Below are 18008 nucleotides of genomic sequence, written 5' to 3'. Positions count from 1 at the left end.
ATACACCGGTGTGGCTTGTAGTTCAAATGATAATGGAGCATATGTCGGTTGAGACCTTTGCGCTCGGAATACTCTTTGCCGCAAATGGCACACTTCTTGTCGGACGATGCGTTGTCGATGTGCTTCTCGTAGATGTGCTTGGAGAGGGCCTGGAATAGAATAGAATATTAGAGAAGCAGGGAAAATTTTTTTTTTTTTTTTTTTTTTTTTTACTCACAAAGTTCTAACTCTGTTTGAATAGCAAAATTTCCCCCCTAAAAAAGTGGGTAGGGACTATACTAATTCTGCCATATAACATAAAAGAAAAACTGATAAGATTGAACACTTTTGTCCTGTAGCAAAGCACCAGCAAACATCTACTTTGATGTCAAACAGTAGAGATCACTTTTCACTCAGAATACTCTCAATAGAATAGAATACAATAGTGGTTGGCTGGAAGAGCTCACAGAAGTGAGTAAAGTCCGCATTTTTTCCCCTTCAATTTTAAAATAAAACACATCTTTCGATACTCTCAAGAATAGAAATATGCAAGGTCTTCTCCCCCAATTAAATTTTCATTTTTTTTTTTTTTTTTTTTTTTTTTTAAGCCAGCCTTTCCGAGAATGAACCTTATCTGTTCAGGATGAAATCCGCCTCGGGCGGGAATCGAACCCGCGACCTAGCGCTAACAAAGCAGACGTGGCGCTACCCTTTGGACATCCATCAGCAAACACAAATATTATTCTTGCAGGCGTTTTTCGTCAGCCTCTCAATCAGCCCTCACTAGGGTGATTGCTTTGGGCTGACATTTGGTTTTGGCTACATATTTTACGAGTGGGTGCCCTTCGCACTCAACCTTTGCTATTTCTTTACCAAGGGACATACATTTAACCCAAATTAATATCCTAAATTACCTGTACATCTGAGTCATTATACTCTTCTCCACACAGGCCACATATACCCTGAGGACTATCTGGGTTAATCATCTTGATGTGCTCTGCTTTCACCTTGGCTTCCGCCACTGCGCTGGCATCTGAGGAAATGATAAAAAACTCAATATGCAAACTAGCGGCAGAAAAAACGATTTGATTATGATTTCAAAATGTGCCTACTTACGATGCTTACTACTGGGTCGTGGATTGTTTGTGCGTGTAAGAAGAAGTTAGGACAAATGTTTAGGTTAAGACGAATAATTGAACGAAAGTATTGTGTGATTTAATAATTATTAATTAAGATCATTGGTTATATTAGGCCTATACTTGTGTACAAAATAATGTGGTCTATTCAAAGTGTGGCCCCGGAGATCAAGAATTTGACATACCTTCTTTGCTGACTTGCCTACTGAAAAAAAGGTAGTTTGCTTAAAGCTTTTAGATATGTCCTCGAAACGATGCTACTGGGACTCAAACCCAAGTCGCCCGGATTACGAGTCCAACGTTCCACCTCTGAGCTCAGGGGCTGGTACCTGCTACGACTTACCAACGAGATCTAAACTCTGTGTTTTGCCCGACAAGAAGTGAATGCCCTGAAACACTTCAAACCCCGTGAGGAGATTTCTCTCCATGTCTAACTGACCGAGTGTTTTCTTAGGGGGCTCATGGTAGTTACCACCATAGTAGTTGGTATAATTAATGCTGTAGTCATCCAGCATGTTGTTGGTTTCCTTCAGAGACTCTGTGGCAGGCTCGATGAAGTTACCTGGAAAAACAGCGAACGAAGAAGGGTTTTAATTTCACGTTTTAACTGGCATATAAAAAAAGTCAATCTATTTTTACTATTAAAAAAAAAAAAAAAAAAAAAAAAAAAAAAAATCCTTTATAGAATGATCAGAATGGTCTTTGATTTTTGTTTTTGTGTAGGCTATTTACATGTTTGCAGATAAATGAATGTCCAACTTCTTTTTTCTCTCTTAGATAATGGAGTACCCAAAGTGTTAGGTATAAACTAAGCATCAGCTAGAAAGTTTTGAGAATGTCTTTTGCTTTTGGTCAGGGCTGAATTTCTGAAAGCAACTAATAAATATAGCTGATGGCCCTAATTATACCAATCAACATTACTTAAGACCTTTGTACATCAATTCTTAAGATGTTAGCAATAATGTTACAATGGTTATGAAAAAGTTTCTTCTTCCAATGTGCAGGACAGAGGACAGGATAATAGAAAACTAGCCATTCCAAGAACAAACCTTAACTGTTCAGAATAAAGCTCAACCCAGGCAGGAATTGGACCTCTAACCTAATTCTTACAAGGCAGGCACACTAACAATGACGCTAATGACAATTGAAGTCGTGCCCCTTTTAAAATAAATTTTAAAAAAAAAAAAAAAAAAAAAAAAAAAAAAAGAAAAAAGGCACACTAACAAACTAGGTGGGCTAGAATCATAGAGTGTTCCTCTTAGATTAAGTTGTTTGTTTTCACATGCACCTACCCACTTGTTAATACATTATCAAACGTCTTGTCTTAAAGTTCACAGTTTGATAAGATAACAGACTACTTAAAGAATAATATGTTCAAAGAAGAAAAGAAATATATACCTACTTATTAGAGCTGCTTCTGAGTCGAAAAGGAGGAAATAGTCCTGAAAACAAAATATGTAAGGTTCAAAAAAATTAAATAGACCCTATACCTACTTGAGTGTGATGTTATTTTGGACCCTAAATTGAAGTTTTAGTAGGTACGGTAACTTTTTTTTAGTGCCTGGTTGTATGGAGTGTGATGTTATTTTGGACCCTAAATTGAAGTTTTAGTAGGTACGGTAACTTTTTTTTAGTGCCTGGTTGTATGCTTTTGGTTTTAGGTTGGAACTACCCAAAAGTACCTTATTAACTTTGTACTTAATCTTAATCATTAGTGGTTGTATGCTTTTGGTTTTAAGTTGGAACTACCCAAAAGTACCTTATTAACTTTGTACTTAATCTTAATCATTAGAAAAAAAAAAGAAAAGAAATGAACAGTTCTGGGTCTTCAAACACATTTTGTTCTTTAAATTTGTGCAATGCTTTATGTAACATTAAATTTAATCTTCCAGAGTAGACTTGGTAGGTGGTAGAAGGTAAGGTGTAATTTGATTTCCTACCTTCAAAAAGTTGTGTACCTAACATACAAAGAAACATTGGACAGATATCTAATACCTGTTCAGGTCCGAATGCTGAGTCAGGTGCCTCGTCAGGTGGTCTTTCCTCGAGAAGGACTTGGGACAGTTGATCATTCCATCTCAATCGTGGTCTACCTTGCTTTCTGTATTGATAAGTATGTGCTTGTGCATACAACACATAAACAAAAGTATGTGTAGTTGTGTACCTAACATACAAAGAAACATTGGACAGATATCTAATACCTGTTCAGGTCCGAATGCTGAGTCAGGTGCCTCGTCAGGTGATCTTTCCTCGAGAAGGACTTGGGACAATACATACACCGGTGTGGCTTGTAGTTCAAATGATAATGGAGCATATGTCGGTTGAGACCTTTGCGCTCGGAATACTCTTTGCCGCAAATGGCACACTTCTTGTCGGACGATGCGTTGTCGATGTGCTTCTCGTAGATGTGCTTGGAGAGGGCCTGGAATAGAATAGAATATTAGAGAAAATAGAATAGAATAGAATGTTAAACAGTAGAGATCACTTTTCACTCAGAATACTCTCAATAGAATAGAATACAATAGTGGTTGGCTGGTAAAAAAAAGTCCGCATTTTTTCCCCTTCAATTTTAAAATAAAACACATCTTTCGATACTCTCAAGAATAGAAATATGCAAGGTCTTCTTCGCCCCTTCCCGTGCACAGACGGGAATGTTAAACAGTAGAGATCACTTTTCACTCAGAATACTCTCAATAGAATAGAATACAATAGTGGTTGGCTGGAAGAGCTCACAGAAGTCAGTAAAGTCCGCATTTTTTCCCCTTCAATTTCAAAATAAAACACATCTTTCGATACTCTCAAGAATAGAAATATACAAGGTCTTCTTCGCCCCTTCCCGTGTACAGACGGGGTCGGCGTTTTTCGTCAGCCTCTCAATCAGCCCTCACTAGGGTGATTGCTTTGGGCTGACATTTGGTTTTGGCTACATATTTTACGAGTGGATGCCTTTCGCACTCAACCTTTGCTATTTCTTTACCAAGGGACATACATTTAATCCAAATTAACATCCTAAATTACCTGTACATCTGAGTCATTATACTCTTCTCCACACAGGCCACATATACCCTGAGGACTATCTGGGTTAATCATCTTGATGTGCTCTGCTTTCACCTTGGCTTCCGCCACTGCGCTGGCATCTGAGGAAATGATAAAAAAACTCAATATGCAAACTAGCGGCAGAAAAAACGATTTGATTATGATTTCAAAATGTGCCTACTTACTATGCTTACTACTGGGTCGTGGATTGTTTGTGCGTGTAAGAAGAAGTTAGGACAAATGTTTAGGTTAAGACGAATAATTGAACGAAAGTATTGTGTGATTTAATAATTATTAATTAAGATCATTGGTTATATTGGGCCTATACTTGTGTACAAAATAATGTGGTCTATTCAAAGTGTGGCCCCGGAGATCAAGAATTTGACATACCTTCTTTGCTGACTTGCCTACTAAAAAAAAGGTAGTTTGCTTAAAGCTTTTAGATATGTCCTCGAAACGATGCTACTGGGACTCAAACCCAAGTCGCCCGGATTACGAGTCCAACGTTCCACCTCTGAGCTCAGGGGCTGGTACCTGCTACGACTTACCAACGAGATCTAAACTCTGTGTTTTGCCCGACAAGAAGTGAATGCCCTGAAACACTTCAAACCCCGTGAGGAGATTTCTCTCCATGTCTAACTGACCGAGTGTTTTCTTAGGGGGCTCATGGTAGTTACCACCATAGTAGTTGGTATAATTAATGCTGTAGTCATCCAGCATGTTGTTGGTTTCCTTCAGAGACTCTGTGGCAGGCTCGATGAAGTTACCTGGAAAAACAGCGAACGAAGGGTTTTAATTATTTCACGTTTTAACTGGCATATAAAAAAAGTCAATCTATTTTTACTATTAAAAAAAAAAAAAAAAACTTCTGCGGGGAATTATCCCCAAATAGGAAAACGGCGAATTTCTTTCTTTTATTTACTGTACCTATTTTTTTTATTATTTTTTTTTACAAGAAAGCCAGCCATTCCGAGAACGAACATTATCCCTTCACGAAAAAATCCGCCCCGGGCAGGAATCGAATCCGCGGCCAAGCGCTTACAAGGCAGACGCACTACCGACTATGCTAACTAGGCTGGCTAAGTGGAATACAGTCGTAAAAAAAAAATAAATAAATAAATAAATAATAATAATAATTAAAAAAAAAAACTTACCATCATAGTAATGTTCATCGATTTCCTTCTGCTTCTTCAACTGTTCCTCTATTCTCTTCTGGAGCTCTTCCTTGAGTAATTTCTCCTTGGCTGCCTCTCTTTCCGCTCTCTCCTTTCTGAGTTTCTCCCGCTCTCTCAGTCGTTCCAATGCCCTCTCCTGTGAATTTAATTTCTGTTAGCGCATATGAATATATTTAGCGAAAAATATTGGCATGCAAGAAGAGAAATGACCTAAATATAGTCAATTAGTTTCTCATTGGTACAGGCGCTACCATGCCACCTAGCACCTAGTGTTTGAGCTAATTCCCTATATTTTCTTGAAAAGAGGGAAGTTATAGTAACGATAGTTCTTATTTATACTGCTCGTATAGGACTGAAAAGTCCAAAGTAAAATAGGAGACAAAAGCGCCAACGTTCTACCGTGCGTAGTGTTAAGGCGCCTGCAGGGAGAGAAAAAAAATAGGGGCCAAAAATTGTACAGTAGGACTGCTCCTGTGAGGAAGGCCTCACTGACGGATGTGAGGACATTTTAAATACGAAACTCACTACCTGTTTTGCATTGGGAACGCGTAGTAGTCCTGTTGAGAAATTCCTCATCTTATAAGGTGATCGTCTTTGACGTGACGATTCAAATGTTCCTCCCTCGTGTACGCCTTAGTACAGTAGCTACACTTGTACTTGACTGTAAGCAGAACCACCGACAAGAAAAACTTTAGTGGGGGAAGTATCAATCAATGGTTAATGTATTTGTGTTAAAGCCAGAGCCTTTTCACAACTTTTAGTGGATATTACGACATTACCAAGTGCATCCTTTGCAATCAATTTCCATCCATCAAGAATCTTTTTGCACTGGTAATACCGCCACTGTTCGCTGCTTCATTAAAGTAGCTACTCAATTGTCCTCAAGAGGCTGAGTGCAAACCGAACTCCAAGTACGGAGCCGAAAAAACTTCGAACCCGCCGGGAATTAAACCCGGGACCTCCGGCATGCAAGGTTAGTGTGATACCCACTCGGCCACGGAGGTTGCTTAATAAGTAGATTAGATATGTATCCATTATACTTACATGAGTCCTTATGCACCCACAGATGTCGGTTCAGGTGCTCTTTCCTGGAGAAGTTTTTCTGACAGAACTCGCACTCAAACCTGTCAGGAAGAAAATCACACCAGATATTAAAATTACGCTCGAATGAGACTAAAAAATTCCTTTGACCAGAGCACTCTAAACAGGGTCTTGTGTATTCTATGGGTCCAGTGATCAGAAGTTTTTCTGACAGAACTCGCACTCAAACCTGTCAGGAAGAAAATCACACCAGATATTAAAATTACGCTCGAATGAGACTAAAAATTCCTTTTACCAGAGCACTCTAAACAGGGTCTTGTGTATTCTATGGGTCCAGTGATGTACTGTACAAGTGTACATACATATTACATATCCTAAGTCGTTCTGTTTGGTAGAACAGGTGGACTATTCACAAAACCTCTCCACCAAGTTCTATCATTAAATTTTTGTTGGTTTTAGTGAGACTGAGATTTTGATTTCTATGGTGATACCGTTCTGTTTGGTAGAACAGGTGGACTATTCACAAAACCTCTCCACCAAGTTCTATCATTAAATTTTTGTTGGTTTTAGTGAGACTGATATTTTGATTTCTTTGGTGCATATCTTTGTTCTTTGTTAATTTGCCAAGTTCTATCATTAAATTTTTGTTGGTTTTAGTGAGACTGAGATTTTGATTTCTATGGTGATACATATCTTTGTTAATTTGATTTACCTCTTCCCACATCTTCTCCTTCTGTCTCTTCCGCGCGGCCGCCTCCTTCTTTCTCTTCTCCTCCTCCCTCTTCCTCTTCTCCTGTTCCTTCTTCCTGTCCGCTTCCATTTCCTTCTTGCTCTTCTTCGACGCTTTCAGTTGAATCTTGATTTGTTTCCGTTTCGGGGGCGGCGTGCGTTTGGGCCGCTTGGCGGCTGCGGTTTTCACAACCCGCGAGGATTTCCGTTTTGGCGGCCGACCTAAAAATAAAATGGAAAATTAGAATTGAATGGTATCGACATTGTTTTCACGAAAAATGTTCTTCTTTTTCGTCAGCCTCTCAATCAGCCCTAACTAGGGTGATTGTTTTGGGCTGACATTTGGTTTTGGCTACAAAATTTTACGAGTGTACGGTGTACGCCCTTCGCACTCAACCTTTGCTATTTCTTTAGCAAGGGAAATTCAGGCTGGTATACTCCCTGTTTAAATTCTCCGAGCCAGTATGAACAACAAAGACATAAATTCAGAGAAAAACTAGGGTTATCATAACTCATATAAGTATACTCCCTGTTTAAAGTCTCCTAGCCAGACTAAGCTGGTCTACTTCCTGTTTTAAGGAAAAATGCCCTTCGCACTCAACCTTTGCTATTTCTTTAGCAAGGGAAATTCAGGCTGGTATACTCCCTGTTTAAATTCTCCGAGCCAGTATGAACGACAAACACATAAATTCAGAGAAAAACTAGGGTTATCATAACTCATTTAAGTATACTCCCTGTTTAAAGTCTCCTAGCCAGACTAAGCTGGTCTACTTCCTGTTTTAAGGAAAAATAAACATTATTATTACCTCGTTTTCGGGGCTGCGTTTCATAATCGGAATCGCTATCGGAGGATCCGGATTCGGATGGCGCCTGTTCACTATCGTTATCGTTATCGGATGAGGGCACGTCCACTGTGGAGTCGTCATCTCCCGATAACTCGACGACATCGTCGTCTTGACCACCTGAGGGGAAAATTGAACAAACGAAGTAAGTTCTGAGTTTTCATTTACTTATCACTTTTTTTAAATTCCCTGGATCATTTGCTAACCTGACCCAACTTACCAATAACATGCAACACCGAAGATATGTGTTTAGCAAAAGAGGAAGCAATAAGAATGGGATCCCATTGGTAAAAAATATCATTTGATTGGCATTTTGATGGTTCGGACACGGAAAGTAAGTAAGTGAATTCCCTGGGACCGCAAAGCACTTCACCTGCTTCACCAGGAAGTACTTTACTTCTTATTTATCACTTACCAATGCAGAAGTCGTAAAGGGAAAGTGATGACATTTAGCTTTTTTTGTTTTACGTGTATATCCTTAAAAGTTACCCAACTTTTTTTTTAATAAATACTAAAAAAGAAGAGGACATAAGCCAGCCTAGTTATGTGCCAGCTAGTCTGGGGCGGACTTTATCCCAAATAGGTAAGGTTCGTTCTCGGAACTGTTCACTTTCTTCTATCCTATTTTATATAATTTAATTCTTTTGTCGATTTTGGGAACGATGAGATCTCCAATGTTACAGTTCCATCTATCAAACAAACCTCTTTAAAATACTTATTGTAATAGAAAGTAAAAAAATAGCTATTATTATGACTTACTTTTGAATATGTCGCTGTGAACTTTGTACAGTTGTTTATCCAGTCGTTCCTGTTTGGTAAAGTCCTCATCGCAGAACTTCACTCGAAGGTGGTACCTACCCATAATTCTCGCCCCTTCCCGTGTACAGACGGGGTCGGCGTTTTTCGTCAGCCTCTCAATCAGCCCTCACTAGGGTGATTGCTTTGGGCTGACATTTTTTGGCCACAAATTTTACGAGTGAATGCCCTTCGTACTGAACCTTTGCTATTTCTTTAGCAAGGGAAATTCAGACTGGTATACTCCCTGTTTAAAGTCCCTCAGCCAGACTAAGCTGGTCTACTCCCTGTTTAACGTCCCCCAGACAGACACCTCAATTACCTGTACATCCGAGTCGTTATATTCTTCTCCACACAGACCACATATACCCTGAGGACTGTCTGGGTTAATCATCTTGATGTGCTCTGCTTTCACCTTGGCTTCCGCGACTGCGCTGGCATCTGAGGAAATGATAACATATAAATACTATGTTCTATGCCAGGGGGGCACATGACATTCAAAGTTGCGCCCCTTTTAAAATAAATTTATATAAAATAATAATAAATATTTTTTTTTTCGACAGTCACAACTTTGAAATCGGGGTTGTGTTTTTCTTTTACGATAATAAGGAGAGGTAGAGGTAGGTACTTTAATCAGACTTACCTACAAGATCTAAACTCTGTGTTTTGCCCGACAAGAAGTGAATGCCCTGAAACACTTCAAACCCCGTGAGGAGATTTCTCTCCATGTCTAACTGACCGAGTGTTTTCTTAGGGGGCTCATGGTAGTTACCACCATAGTAGTTGGTATAATTAATGCTGTAGTCATCCAGCATGTTGTTGGTTTCCTTCAGAGACTCTGTGGCAGGCTCGATGAAGTTACCTGGAAAAACAGCGAACGAAGAAGGGTTTTAATTTCACGTTTTAACTGGCATATAAAAAAAGTCAATCTATTTTTACTATTAAAAAAAAAAAAAAAAAAAAAAAAAAAAAAACTTCTGCGGGGAATTATCCCCAAATAGGAAAACGGCGAATTTCTTTCTTTTATTTACTGTACCTATTTTTTTTATTATTTTTTTTTACAAGAAAGCCAGCCATTCCGAGAACGAACATTATCCCTTCACGAAAAAATCCGCCCCGGGCAGGAATCGAATCCGCGGCCAAGCGCTTACAAGGCAGACGCACTACCGACTATGCTAACTAGGCTGGCTAAGTGGAATACAGTCGTAAAAAAAAAATAAATAAATAAATAAATAATAATAATAATTAAAAAAAAAAACTTACCATCATAGTAATGTTCATCAATTTCCTTCTGCTTCTTCAACTGTTCCTCTATTCTCTTCTGGAGCTCTTCCTTGAGCAAATAGGAAAACGGCGAATTTCTTTCTTTTATTTACTGTACCTATTTTTTTTATTATTTTTTTTTACAAGAAAGCCAGCCATTCCGAGAACGAACATTATCCCTTCACGAAAAAATCCGCCCCGGGCAGGAATCGAATCCGCGGCCAAGCGCTTACAAGGCAGACGCACTACCGACTATGCTAACTAAGCTGGCTGAGTGGAATACAGTCGTAAAAAAAAAAATAATAATAATAATAATAAAACTTACCATCATAGTAATGAAAAAAACTTACCATCATAGTAATGTTCATCGATTTCCTTCTGCTTCTTCAACTGTTCCTCTATTCTCTTCTGGAGCTCTTCCTTGAGTAATTTCTCCTTGGCTGCCTCTCTTTCCGCTCTCTCCTTTCTGAGTTTCTCCCGCTCTCTCAACTTCCTTGAGTAATTTCTCCTTGGCCGCCTCTCTTTCCGCTCTCTCCTTTCTGAGTTTCTCCCGCTCTCTCAGTCGTTCCAATGCCCTTTCCTGTGAATACAAGAAGTTTACTTTTAGTCGTATTTAATTTCTGTAAGCGTATATGAATATATTAAGCGAAAAATATTGGCATGCAAGAAGAGAAATGACCTAAATATAGTCAATTAGTTTCTAATTTCGAATTAGTTTTTAATTTCAAATCAGTTTCTAATTTCAAATTAGTTTCTCATTGGTACAGGCGCTACAATGCCACCTAGCACCTAGTGTTTGAGCTAATTCCCTATTTTCTAGAAAAGAGGGAAGTTATAATAGTAACAATAGTTCTTATTTATACTCCTCGTATAGGACTGAAAAGTCCTTTGCTCCAGCAGTAGGCTACTACTATTATTGTGGTCAAATTATACTGAGGATAAAATTTCATACCTCGGCTGGGATTGAACCCACGCCCTCCTCTTTACCAGACGAGCGCCTTGACCACTACACCACTGAGCAAGGAAATGAGATTCAGAAGAGGAGAAATGGTCTCCGTTTCCGAAAGGAAAAATACCCCTTTTCACTTACCTCTTCCCACATCTTCTCCTTCTGTCTCTTCCGCGCGGCCGCCTCCTTCTTTCTCTTCTCCTCCTCCCTCTTCCTCTTCTCCAACTCCTTCTTCCTGTCCGCTTCCATTTCCTTCTTGCTCTTCTTACCTCTTCCCACATCTTCTCCTTCTGTCTCTTCCGCGCGGCCGCCTCCTTCTTTCTCTTCTCCTCCTCCCTCTTCCTCTTCTCCTGCTCCTTCTTCCTGTCCGCCTCCATTTCCTTCTTGCTCTTTTTCGACGCTTTCAGTTGAATCTTGATCTGTTTCCGTTTCGGGGGCGGCGTGCGTTTGGGCCGCTTGGCGGCTGCGGTTTTCGCAACCCGCGAGGATTTCCGTTTTGGCGGCCGACCTAAAAATAATGGAGAAAATAGAATATTTTCGTTTTGGCGGCTGACCAAAAAATAATAGAGAAAATAGGAGATTTTCGTTTTGGCGGCCGACCTAAAAATAATTGAGAAAATACATAGAAAAAAATGCTCGTGTTGTTTTAGCGGCTTTAGCTTTCGCCACAAGGTAATGGCAGAAAAGACATCTTTTTACACCGGGGTGATGGTCTCTAGTCATGTTTAATTGGCTCGTCCTTAACCGCAGTCAACCAGAAAAATGGCCACACAAAAAAATGCCCTTTGATGGGATATTAATACTTATGTACCTTTTAAAATAAACATTATGTACCTTTTAAAATGTCAATTAAATTACAAATTACCTCGTTTTCGGGGCTGCGTTTCATAATCGGAATCGCTATCAGAGGATCCGGATTCGGATGGGGCCGGTTCACTATCGTTATCGTTATCGGATGAGGGAACGTCCACTGTGGAGTCGTCATCTCCCGATAACTCGACGACATCGTCGTCTTGACCACCTGAGGGGAAAATTGATCAAACGAAGTTTCTGAGTTTTCATTTACTTATCACTTTTTTTTTTAAATTCCCTGGATCACTTGCTAACCTGACCCAACTTACCAATAGCATGCAACACCGAAGATATGTGTTTAGCAAAAGAGGAAGCAACGAGAATGGGATCCCATTGGTAAAAAGTATCATTTGATTGGAAATACAAAAAGAAGATATTAAGGAGCCAGTCCAGTTATGTGCCAGGTAGTTCGCGGTGGACTTTATCCCAAATAGATAAGGTTCGTTCTCGGAACTGCTCTCTTTCTTCTATCCTATTTTATATAATTTAATTCTTTTGTCATTTTTCGGAACGATGAGATCTCCGTTGTTACAGTTCCATCCATCAAACAAACCTCTTTAAAATACTTATTGTAATAGAAAGTAAAAAAATAGCTATTATTATGACTTACTTTTGAATATGTCGCTGTGAACTTTGTACAGGTGTTTATCCAGTCGTTCCTGTTTGGTAAAGACCTCATCGCAGAACTTCACTCGAAGGTGGTACCTACCCATAAACTTACCTGCGTTTTCTTTTGCATGATACCTTATTTTGATAGGGGGAACTGTAAAGCCAAAGAGTTTAAGAGATATAAAAAAAAGACTTACTTTTGAATATATCGCTGTGAACTTTGTACAGGTGTTTATCCAAACGTTCCTGCTTGGTAAAGTCCTCATCGCAGAATTTGCACTCGAATACGGGCGGCAAATGAGATCGCTTGTGTCTCGCCAGGTGATCTTTACGGGAGAAGGATTTGGAGCATTTATCACACCGGTGAGGCTTGTAGCATAGATGAGCGTTGAGAAGATGACGAACAACGCCTGGGAAATAGAATAGAATATAGGTACCTTGTTTATCCTGCGCGAATAGAACTGAAATTTCCCCCAGCAGTCTACAAAGTCTCGTATATTTGATGGGTTAAGCAAAGATTAATACATGTATCATTAACAATTCAAAAGAAAAGACCTTGATTAACTTGGGGGAAAAAAATGAAAAGAAAGGAAATAGAGTAAAGGATGAATGTATAAAGGTTATCATTATGAATAAGCTTTAGAGAGAATAGAATAGAATATCACGTTTATCCTCTTAGTATACTTATGTCTTATATTTATAAAAACTCTGTACTTAAATAGACCTTGCCAAAAGGCCTATCATATCTAAAATAAATAAATCCTGCAAAAATGAGATTGAAAAATCCCTGTATGAACTTTGAACTCGATCAACAGATCTTGCAAATATAAAGAACATTTTTTTTTGACACACCCTTACAAAGAAAAAAAAAAATCCCTCGAGACTCGAACCCACAAACCCCCGGGCAAAACTTACCTCGTCGTTCTGCGTAGTCCTTCTCACACACACCACACTTGATATCATCATCGTCTACAATCACATGCTTCTCACTCAGATGTTTGTTAATTGTAGGAGGGTCACTGGTGTCCAGGTCTTCCTTGCAAATACTGCACATGCCATCTTGGAAACCTAATGGGAAGAGAAATTGAAATCATTTCATTATTTGGTAAAATTAAAATCATTTCATTTTTTGATAGGTCCTGAAGGCATGACAAGAGGCAATTTCCAGGACGATCTTAACCAAAAGTTTCGTGTCGCATCCTTGTCATATTTGACAGCTACATACCAAATTTCAAGTCTCTAGCTCTTACCGTTCTCGAGATATTTTGTTTACAGACAGACAGACACACAGACAGACAGACAGACACACACACGGACCAATAGCTGAAACTTCGGATTTAGGCTCTAGGGACCTCAAAACGTGTTTTGGCACTAAAAATTGACCATCGAAATTTTGACCCGATTACATTACTTTCCTTCCTATAGGATAAGGAAAGTAAAAAAAGAACACGAAATTTTGAAGATTTTGAAAAAATCTTGGGTTGCCTTAAGGCAAAATACTCGTAGGTTGTATGGGTACTTGTAAAGAGCTTTTTTATATTTTTTAATGGGTACTTTTCTTTATAGGTATAGTTTATTTTTTTTTTTTTTAAAATTTACTTTGAATTTTTAGCTTTCTTTTTTTTTTTTTTTTTTTTTTTTTTTTTTAAGCCAGCCTTTCCGAGAATGAACCTTATCTGTTCAGGATGAAATCCGCCTCGGGCGGGAATCGAACCCGCGACCTAGCGCTAACAAAGCAGACGTGGCGCTACCCTTTGGACATCCATCAGCAAACACAAATATTATTCTTGCAGACTTGCGAGCTACTGTAACTATAACTTGGTTACTTACTATCATCTCCATTTTCACTTTGAGCTGAGTCTTCTATCTTAACTTCTCTCTTCAACTTCTTACTCAGCACAATATTCTCTTCATCATCATCATCCTCTTCTTCTTCATCACCTTCATCCTGATCTTCATCAACTTCTTTCTTGATATTTCTTGCAACGTCCTCACTATTTTCTCCATCTTGGCTGTCTTCTCCATCCTTGCTCTCTTCTCCCGCATCTTTACTGGTTGCTTCTGTGTCTTTGCTGTTGTCTTCACCATCTTTGCTGTTATCTTCTTCATCTTTGCTGTTGTCTTCTGCATCTTGGCTGTTGTCTTCCAAATCTTTGCTGCTCTTTGCTTCACTGTCTTGACTGGCCTCTTCAGTACCTTGACTGTTCTCATCCACTCCTTCCTCGGAACTTTTGGGGTTTGATTTTTCATTTTCTTGGTTTATGTTGGTGGGAGCATCTTGGCTGTCCAATTCACTCCCTTCACTTAAATGTTCTGTAACAAAAGAGTTCAATAAAGATAGTTACTTACATACACAGATATTTAGAAAGTGATTGGATTATTTTACAATGGGTACTGTACAGTACAACTGTACATCTTCTAATGCAGGGCCCAAAGAAAGGGTGGATTTTAAAGCCAAGAACTTGCTTCATTCTTTTACTTAGATAATAGATACCCCTTAAGTGTACTCCATTTGGACTAGGACAATTTTTAGAAAATTTTTCATGGGTGAATTCTGCACTTTGCTCATGTGATGAAGAAGAACGTGCTTCATTCTTTTACTTAGATAATAGATACCCCTTAAGTGTACTCCATTTGGACTAGGACAATTTTTAGAAAATTTTTCAGGGGTGAATTCTGCACTTTGCTCATGTGATGAAGAAAAAAAAAAATGTTTACCAGATGGGACTGATTTGTCACTTTCTGACACATCTTTGAAGTCCTTGGGAGGATCAACATCCATGCCAATCAGTTCATCAGTCTTGGAGTCCCCTTCATTCCGATGCAAATTATAAGCACTTGCTATCTCACTCAGTTCCTTCTCTACTGCAATGTTCTTGATGATTTCCTCGTTCAAATTACCCTGTGTCTCCACAGGCTCGGAGATAGCTACAGGTGTTTCACTGCCTCCATTAATCAGATCATCATTGTAATGTTTCTCTTGATTAGAACTGTCATATTGTTTGTTCATGAACATTGTATGTCCTCCATCCATGACTGAAGGTGTAGACAGAAATCACAAAGGTTCACTTAAAATAGGTAAGTACCTATAGTTTCAAAGTTAATTTAAGGCGGAGGGAAAAGGGCCTTTGTTTAAGCTGTTCTTTAACTTAATTTCTGTTATGATTATTGCACAAAAACTGAGATTAAATCTGAATACCTCTGAATATCACTTCATTATTGTTGAACAATTTTTGATTTAAAAAGAAAATTAATTTGTTAAAAGGTGAGTATGAATGATAAATATAGAAGTTTTTCTTTTAGAAGTTTTTCAGATATTAAAATTTATGTAGGTACCTATAGAGGAATGTCATTTGTTATGATTGAAACTCAGTGGTTTCTTTCTGTTTCTGCCTACATGGTTGGATTTTATTTTGCTGCCTTCTTCAGAACTTATGCCCACAAGTAATCCTGTTTTCAAGCTTCATGAGTACAATAATTTCCTGCAAAAATTAATGAACAAGAAAGGAACATTGAGAGGCAATGGTACAATTTGTACCATTGCCTGTGTGTTTGAGTAGCTTTTTATGTAAAAAAAAAAAAAAATGTAACTGAAGACTGAGGCTGTGAAGGTTAGTTATCTTGACACAAATGTTGAACTTATTGATTAATTATAATCCATACACCTAACTTTTGTGAAACATTTGTTACATTTTAATTGATAGTCATTTTTCCTCAATTAAAATTAGCTAGAGCTATAACCTAGCTCCATAGCTAATAAACAATCATTGACAGGAGTATGGTAGTAGGAACAAGCCTCAGATGGTACCCTCCCACCTAATGACCTAAACAGACAGTTTTACAAACTCATTTAAATCAAACACAAGTACACTGTTTCATACAGAAATTGGTTCGTTGTGAAATACTTGAAAAGAGGTTGAAAATAATCGAAAATGACCTAGCTTGGTCCCTTTCCTATCAGAAATTACAGTTCCATTGATAAAGAGGCTACAGTTTTGGCTTGGTACAAAAATTCCAAAATCTTTGAAAGTAGTTTTAAGTACCTATATTCAATGAGAGCAAAATAATTTTTCTTACCTCTTGCCCCTTGATAAATCAGAATATTCTTCAAGCTGATAAGAGTGATAAAAACCTTATCACTGATAAGAAAGCAGAAGTTTTCTGGTTGATTTCCAAATTTATCAGATTTCCCTTGGAATTTCCATTTTTTGTTGATTTTTCCTGACAAGTGACAACTGACAACTCCATCCATTTGCCAAAATTTCTCTGTGCACCGCCAACACCACAGAGAAAAGTGAAATTTTGAACTGCCCAGCGAAAAAATGAACTGCCTTATTTTCTGGTGCTTTTGTTTTCTCTCAGCGCTTGCTCATTTTTTTCATTTTACAAAATTTGAAAGGCTCGTTCCCGTTCCTACAGCTTTATTTTTTGAAAACCTTTGGTGGATTTTAGGGGGAAAAAATTTCGCCGTGAAGTACATCTACCCGATTTAAATAGAAAAAAAAAGACAAAAAGTCAAGTACCTACTACCTATACCTACCTTTTCATAAAATCCATTGAATTGCTCACTCTACCAAAAAAAGTGGGAGTTATGTTGTGATAGGATTATGGAGGAGGGGGGAGTGAAGATTTTTATCAAGCAAAGCAAAAAAATAGTTGAAAAATGTTAATAAATAATAAAGAGTGCTGAGAAGGAGTAGGAGTGAAAAGGTTTTGTAATAATTTACTTTAATTTAAAGATCAGTGAATTGTGTGCAAGCAGTTTAATTTAATTAATTATTTCGATATCAAGTGTTAAAGAGGTTATTCTTTTTGTGATGTGTTTCCAGAGTGTTTGAAAGTGAGTTTGCCTACCTAGCTATAACTACATACCACTTTTTTTGGTAGAGTGAGCAATTCAATGGATTTTATGAAAAGGTAGGTATAGGTAGTAGGTACTTGACTTTTTGTCTAACTACATAGTTTTTTCTCTGCAGATTCATTGGACATGGTTTCAAGCCAACATTCTAGTAGGCTTATGATTCATAGCAAAGGAATTTGAAGATCTATGATTGTGTAAGTTTGCAAATGTCTTTTGTGTCTAGATTAATTTTGATAGGTCAACTTTTTGTGTTATCTCGAGGAAGATCAATGGTTTTGATTGTTAACATAGGTAACTACATAGTTTTTTCTCTGCAGATTCATTGGACATGGTTTCAAGCCAACATTCTAGTAGGCTTATGATTCATAGCAAAGGAATTTAAAGATCTATGATTGTGTAAGTTTGCAAATGTCTTGTGTGTCTAGATTAATTTTGATAGGTCAACTTTTTGTGTTATCTCAAGGAAGATCAATGGTTTTGATTGTTAACATAGAATGTTGAGGTCCCATGTGTCAATTCAGCAGTAATAACATTTTCCTTCTGAAGTCAGAATGATTTTACAGTTGCAGGTATGTCTGATGACATCAGTGTCACCATCTTCTCACTCCTGGCTCAGCTATCGATGTAGAAAGGTCTAATCACAATGTCCAGATTTTGCAAAGGTTATTTCATGTTTTGCATGAAAATTAATGCAGGGAAATTTGTAGATAGGTAGTTAGGTAAAGCATTTTTAAAAAAAAA

General features: G+C 38.1%; 2 protein-coding genes and 1 long non-coding RNA gene across 3 annotated transcripts; all 3 read right to left on the bottom strand.

The window, feature by feature from the left end:
• Window positions 1-6: 6 nt before the first annotated feature.
• On the bottom strand, window positions 7-1699 carry LOC103518589 (the record flags this gene model as incomplete). The annotated part of the gene is made up of 3 exons (XM_026830345.1): window positions 1459-1699; window positions 894-1012; window positions 7-149 (listed from the first exon to the last, which is right to left on the bottom strand). Coding segments are annotated over exons 1-3 (434 nt in total), but the record flags the coding sequence as incomplete, so codon positions are not given.
• Window positions 1700-3292: 1593 nt separating this feature from the next.
• Window positions 3293-16622, bottom strand: LOC103518588 (zinc finger and BTB domain-containing protein 41-like). Its single transcript, XM_026830344.1, has 12 exons — window positions 16484-16622; window positions 15125-15442; window positions 14237-14719; window positions 13322-13474; window positions 12604-12816; window positions 11811-11966; window positions 11215-11453; window positions 10490-10576; window positions 9997-10066; window positions 9377-9595; window positions 9056-9174; window positions 3293-3537 (listed from the first exon to the last, which is right to left on the bottom strand). Exons 2-12 carry the CDS (start codon window positions 15438-15440, stop codon window positions 3310-3312), a joined length of 2283 nt encoding a protein of 760 aa, XP_026686145.1. The 5' UTR covers window positions 15441-15442; window positions 16484-16622; the 3' UTR covers window positions 3293-3309.
• On the bottom strand, window positions 5873-6454 carry LOC113471296. The gene is made up of 2 exons (XR_003394050.1): window positions 6371-6454; window positions 5873-5987 (listed from the first exon to the last, which is right to left on the bottom strand). It is a non-coding gene; the product is annotated as an uncharacterized LOC113471296 (long non-coding RNA).
• Window positions 16623-18008: the final 1386 nt, after the last annotated feature.

This window comes from Diaphorina citri, unplaced genomic scaffold (genome assembly GCF_000475195.1).
Source record: "Diaphorina citri unplaced genomic scaffold, Diaci psyllid genome assembly version 1.1 scaffold2263, whole genome shotgun sequence".
Classification (NCBI taxonomy): domain Eukaryota; kingdom Metazoa; phylum Arthropoda; class Insecta; order Hemiptera; family Psyllidae; genus Diaphorina; species Diaphorina citri.
The sequence above is the reverse complement of the archived record's forward strand: the minus strand, read 5'-3'. Positions and strand labels throughout refer to the sequence as shown.

What these genes read in the sequence shown, in the direction of transcription:
- LOC103518588 (XM_026830344.1), bottom strand. Translation starts at nt 15,440, where the DNA reads ATGGATGGAGGACATACAATGTTCATGAACAAACAATATGACAGTTCT. An exon ending in TCACAGCGATATATTCAAAA is followed by an intron (nt 11,967 to 12,603) that starts GTAAGTCTTTTT and finishes TTTTCCCCTCAG; the next exon opens with GTGGTCAAGACGACGATGTC. An exon ending in ACAGAGTTTAGATCTTGTAG is followed by an intron (nt 9,175 to 9,376) that starts GTAAGTCTGATT and finishes TCATTTCCTCAG; the next exon opens with ATGCCAGCGCAGTCGCGGAA.